The sequence below is a fragment of the Odontomachus brunneus genome, unplaced genomic scaffold (genome assembly GCF_010583005.1).
Source record: "Odontomachus brunneus isolate Ranch 3 - 2012 unplaced genomic scaffold, Obru_v1 Obru_scaffold_086, whole genome shotgun sequence".
Taxonomy (NCBI): Eukaryota; Metazoa; Arthropoda; class Insecta; order Hymenoptera; family Formicidae; genus Odontomachus; species Odontomachus brunneus.
The window spans coordinates 719,830-726,135 of record NW_022639536.1 but is presented as its reverse complement, the minus strand read 5'-3'; the positions used below and the strand labels follow the sequence as shown (position 1 = coordinate 726,135).

The window sequence follows — 6,306 nt, the reverse complement described above, 5'->3', positions numbered from 1 at the left end:
TATATATTTCGTGGCCTATAACAGTTGCCTTTTCCGTTGAAAGATCTTTCACGGACTCTTCTGGAATATACTCATTTTCAAAAAGCAACTTCTCGCTTATTTTTAAGGCACTTTTTAAGAGCAATTTGTTATTAAATTCTTGTTCTTCTTCCTTCGCACTAGCGCTCGTTGACGGTCCCGGAATATCCATATTGCAAATAAAAGAGCACGAATATCTTCTGCAAATTATAAGGAGCACGTCTAACTCGAAGAATGACTGTGTTGCTTCTATCGGTTTGTCCGTTAGACGAGCGGTTTCGTATACCTGCTAAGGTCCTGAACAAAAGACCAAAATCGTTACACTCGGGGACCGTTGTGGGTATAACGATTTATAAAAACTCTAATTTTGACGTTCTTAAAACAGTCATTGTAAATTCTTATTGGAAATATATTTTTTGTGTGCATGAGAAATTTTAATTTAATTAATAATAAATGAGCATTTCCAAATTCCTTGATTAAAAAAAATATTTATTTAACATACAAATTACTTATTAAAAAATTTGATGTAAAATAATTAAAAACGGTTTAAAATTGTGTTATATACAAATTTAAAAATATATAAGATTTAAATAAAAAAAAAAAAAATCATTCAGGAAATCGAATCTGCAACCCCGAGCGTAGTAATCTACGTCTTACTGTAGACGCTACGTTGCTAGCTCGAAAATTGCTTTTCCGTAACGGTACTATAGGGACAAAAATTTTTCTCGAAATATTTAAAAAAATATTTCTCGAGAATGCCTCAATAGTGGGCCTTACGGTTTTACAGGAGTAAATGTATGAGTGCATACTACACACCCATAAAATTTTATTCAAATCGGTGATCAGAGACTGCCAGGTTCTCCTTGTCAGTGTAGTAGAGCAGCTGACCGCCAAAGTCCCGAGTTCAATACTTAGCCCAGCAAAATCTCGCCCCCGCAAGAATTTTCAAAAATTGTTGTATATATGCACTTTAATAATACAAAACTTGATTCACAATGTGTTCTTTGCTTTCTGTTTTTTCCTCTTTATCTCTGACGTTTTTCCTTCTCGATGTACCGTTTTACCGACGATTGTGTCTTTTGTCACGTATCTATTATCTCTTCTAAAGTGCGTCAACTGTTAAGTTTTACCTACAATATGCTGTTTGTTTCTTGTTTCTTTCTATTTATCTCTTCTTGACTTAAACCTTGGGTCAGAAAAGGATAGAGATCAAGGAACAAGAAATAAAGAGCATATTGTAGATCAGGCTTTACCTCAAAACGATAATAAGAAACACAAGAGACACCATGAAACCAGTGAAGTTAAATGAAATTGGTCAGTCTATTAGCTAACCAAAACGACCTATTCTGATTCGTCTATGCGAAGTGACACTTTCCTTCAGAGAGAACAAATTGTACACAATAATGTTCCTTCGTTTTAGACGACAAGAAGACAAGAAACAAAAGACGGAAAGCAGAAACAATGAAAAAGATACAAGCATACATTGTAAATTAAGTTTATATGTCATTGCCTTTTTTTTACTGCAGTAGGATTTGTATAGTTCACAAATATATTAACGGCAATTTGATACCACACTTAAAAAAATGGTCTTGCAGTCATAGTGAAAATGATTTAGATACAAGAAAATACCTAAATAGATAAATGACTAGCGAGTTCTGCGATATCGCATATGTTTTGTGTTTAATCAATATATTGTATTTAATTTGTATTTAATCAATATAGACGACACAGATAGAATTTATATCTGAACTATACGTAAAACTTAGCAAAAAGTTTCTCTGTGATATTTATCTAGATTAAAACCGATTACATTTCTTATACAAATTAACTGTAATCATAAACAAAAACGACGAGAGACAAACTATTGTATAATCTTCACACTCACCTAAAGTTGTTTACAGATATTGCTAAAATGCTTACTGTGCTATAAATTCTATATATCATAGACAATTTTTTAACAGATACAAAAAACAGCAATAAATTTTAACTGTGATATTTAGAATTCTTATATTAGCAAAAAATTTTTTGAAACCACAATTGTAAGTTCTCTCGAATATTTGCAAAGAATGTCCGATAAATATCACATGATCTCTTGAAAGCTAATATTAATTGTTTTTTATATACATCGCTTAATACATACACTCAACACATACACACACACACATACAACTGCTCGAAAACAACAACTCTCTTTGGATTCCTAAAAGAGCAATGTTTAACGCTTTATTATTCTAATATTTTAAAACTGTTTTTGGTTTTCATTACTCGTATTAAGGATGACTTATGAAAATGCAATGAACGTAATTTGCAAACTATAAATATTTTATATTGTAAACAAATCACAATTCTCAAAATTTTTCCAAACTTGTAATTTTCTATAGTAAAATATATCATAATTATTATTTATTTATCCTCTATAATTAACAGAAAATAGTGTAGTAAAAATTACATTAAAATTATATCTCTTTGTACAATGCTTTTGTTAAGTTTATAATTCTATAATTAATGTCTATAATTAATAGGAGAAAATAGTGTAGTAAAAATTACATTAAAATTATATCTCTTTTTACAATGCTTTTGTTAAGTTGGATTACGCTGAAATTGTAGTCTAAAGTACTATAGAAATAGTAAATTTAGCGATCTACTTGACATACGATATAAAACAAATATTTAAGTAGTTATAATAATTTTATAATGAAAAACCAGTCGTGCATAACTTTTCTAAACAAATATATAGTAATTATATATAATTTAGATCATAATTTTGCATGATCCAAAATTGTAAAACTTTTGTTGTAATTTTAACAATATTTTGTAGCAAAAAGCAAATCCTGTGTACAAAAAGACTAATAAATTGACCCAAAATAAAAAAAATATGAATTTAATCGGGATTAAAAATCTATAATCATAAATAATAATTTGTATACTTATTCTTATAATACTGACAATTAAATAAAAAGCCAAAATGACTTTTTGAATACGCAAAGTAAATTATAATATAAATTGACCATAATATCATCAATCTTTTCCGTTACATTTTCAACGTGTTCTATTTGAAAAATAATTATAAGTCATAAGAGATATTTTTCCTAAACACAAGAAATGAAGATAACAAAAGGATATTAAAGGGGTCAAAATTACTTTATATGGTTATTCTAGTGTTAATAAGTCTCTTTTGATTAACTAACACAATACTTAATGATACAATGAATAAATATAGTTATATTTGTTCAACCTCTTTATCTCTAATTTTTCAGGCTTTATCGATATATCGATGTTAATTCCTTCTGACAATAAGCTTCTAAAAAATATTAGGTATGCAAATGAATAATCTAAATTTTTTATGTAAATTTAAGATTTATTTGAAAGAAAGAAAATTTTTCTACCAAAATATTCACCGTTGGTCTTCAAGAGAGTTCACGCAATATTTATCGGACATTCTTAGCAAATATTCGAGAGAACTTATAGCTGTGGTATATTTTCGTGCACTCAAAATAATATTTTGCTAGTCCAAATAAAAGTCTAAATGTCACAGTTAAAATTTATTGCTATTTTTTTGTATCTCCTAGAAAATTGTTTGCGGCACGTAGAATTTATAGCAGTAGCAGTGTTTATAACAGCAGCTTTTAGATTCCATTTCGAAAATATGTCTTTGGACACGATGAAATCATCAAGCCATTCGTATAACATTTACAGATTGGAAGTATTGAACAAGGTGTGTTGCATCAACCGGAACAAATGGTAATCGTAAAAAGCCATACTTACTGAATATACCGAGGGCTGCAAAATGTTTTAGTCGAAATTCGTTATAGTGTCTTTTGTCTTAGAAGTAACATGTGATCTGGTGTTGTCATGCAATAATTTCACAGGACGTTCTTTTTTGCTAGTATATGGGTGTTTTCGTTCCAATTTCTGACTCAAGTGGTTAGTTAGCTTTAGTAGCAGTCCGCAGTAACTTTTTTACTTAGTCTCAGCAGTTCATAATAATGCAGAGCAGAACCCTGTTTCCGAAACGTTTACGACTGATGTTTACCGGGACTGGGTTTGCCGGGATTTTTACCCATGGCTTTTTACATTTCAGATTGTCATAGAGTATTTAGTTTTCATCGCCTGTAACGATTTCTCATAGAAAGAATTTCTGCGTTACTTATTGAGAAAAGAAATACACGCTGCAACTCGTAGATTTTTGTTGGCTTTAATGAGTTCATGCAAAAACCACACTTTCTTCCTTTTTGGATATTTTTCAGCTTATGTAGCTGAAATTCCCAATTGTAAACTCTTTTCGTGTTTGTGCCGAACTTTCACCAAGCAGTTACTCCAAATAATCGGTGTCGCACTTCCGAGGATTTCCAAGTTGTTTATCGATTAGGCTGAAGTCACCGCTTTTAAACTTAAATCAAAATGCGTACACATCGTACAATATAACATCTTCACCGAGAAATGAACAAGTTGATTCGCATGCTTTTGTAGTTTTTTTCCTTGTTAGAATTTGTAAAGAATGTATGTTCTGATATGCACCTCTTTTTTCATATCTTTTACCATTTTTAACGCTACTAAACTGAATACTTTTTAAAATTATATTGTGCAAAACAAAAAATATAATTTTGGATACCTATACATATCAATATTACATAATTGCAAAAGAACGGAAAAATTAATTGATTTAAAAATTACTCTTTAACTGTTTAAAAAATTTAAGACTATTCATTTGTATATATTTAATATAACCAAAGAAAGCACTCTAATGCTTTAGTGTTTCTCTCCTCAGATTTTGCTGGCGTTCTCTCATGGACTATATCTCAATGTGACCTATTTTATATTATATTCAACCCAATGACCTATTTTATATTATACTTGCTTATCTAAATCTTTATAATCCAAAATCTTACATTTGTGTAATATCTGCGAGTAATACGTTCATAATTTCATTTTTGCAACTATCGTTGTAATCCAAAACAACAAAAAACAACTAAAAGTGTGTTAAGCATTGCGCTTTTCCTATTACTTCTCACCAAAGTGTTTCGCACTCGAAGTTACAGCCCGAGATTATTAACGGTATACGCGAATTTTCGGCTATTTACCGTTCTTTGTCCGCTCGGTGAAGGGTCGAGGCAAGTCGAAAGAGCGAAAGCTCGCAGAATAAAGTCAATCGCTGAACTACATGCGCCGCCGCATAAAGCATCATATTTTTTTATCTTTTCTTCGATATACCGGTATGTCAAAGTGTTTCGCGATTGAAATCACGCGAACCGTGCAAGAGAGCCCGTACGACGTGCACAGAACGGCGAACACGACGATCGATCTTTCGCATAGTTACCTGAAGTTTGGTTCACTCAGCAGCCGAAACCTTGAACGCTGGCTTGTGCCACCGTATTCCAAGTTTAACTGCAAATGGTTCAATTAAATTTGTCCTGTCAATTAGAAGCGAAAGAAAATAAATGTAATTTTTCTTCTATCCGAGAGAGAGAGAGAGAGAGAGAGAGAGAGAGAGAGAGAGAGAGAGAGGGAAAGAGAGAGAGAGGTCATGGGACCCTCAAAACCTTGAACCCTTTTGTACCTTAAATTATTCTTTTGAGTTAAAATCACGTCTCCTAAACGTTATACTTTTTGTCAAATACGACAATATACGCAGTTGGATTAGATTATGATCAGTAAACATAGCCAGTCAAGTTAGTTATATACACCTGCTTTGAACACTTTTTTCTAATTATTTTATTTCTTATTAATCTTATCATTTTACGAAAATTATATTCTTTAATCTTAATCTAATATATTGAAATTATTTCTGTCTTAACTGATTTTTAATTTTGAATTTCCCGCAAGTTAGTGGAATAAAAATTTTTATTTTTGCGCTAATAAAAAGTTATAGTTGCTGAAAATATAAAGTTTAAACAAAGTTAAGTCATAACTTGTAATATAAATATATATAAAACTGCTTTATATAAAGTCGCTTTTGATCCTAGTGTGCTACATTAAGATGTCAGAATTAAAAATAAATCAATGTTATTAGATAATTCTGAAAGAGAGAGCACTCTATTAAACGACGTAAATAAGGGACCATTTAAAATATTTTTATTTGTAGAAATATTGTGTCTTATCTTTAAAAGAATAAGATCGGAACTCAAACATTTGAATTGATATTTAAAGAGATTTTGACATACTAATTAACAAGATACATAACAAAATAATTATTGGATAATCAAAGTATCAAATAAAGATTTTATTTTTCATTATATATATATATATATATATATATATATATATATATATATATATATATATATATAT

The 6,306-nt window shown here is 30.1% G+C and overlaps 1 protein-coding gene across 3 annotated transcripts in view; it reads right to left on the bottom strand.

The window, feature by feature from the left end:
- The window catches only part of LOC116847954, a 31,918-nt gene that overhangs the window by 11,161 nt on the left and 14,451 nt on the right, over positions 1–6,306 (bottom strand). For 2 of the 3 annotated variants that reach the window (XR_004378861.1, XM_032823590.1), the window contains exon 2: positions 5,336–5,403. Coding sequence is in view for 2 of the 3 variants with exons in the window: in XM_032823590.1 (XP_032679481.1) it covers positions 5,336–5,403 (68 nt within the window). In the remaining variant the exon portion in view is untranslated. Of the gene's footprint in view, positions 1–3,043; positions 4,409–5,335; positions 5,404–6,306 lie in introns of those variants that run through there. The other variant, XM_032823589.1, reaches the window with a different exon arrangement.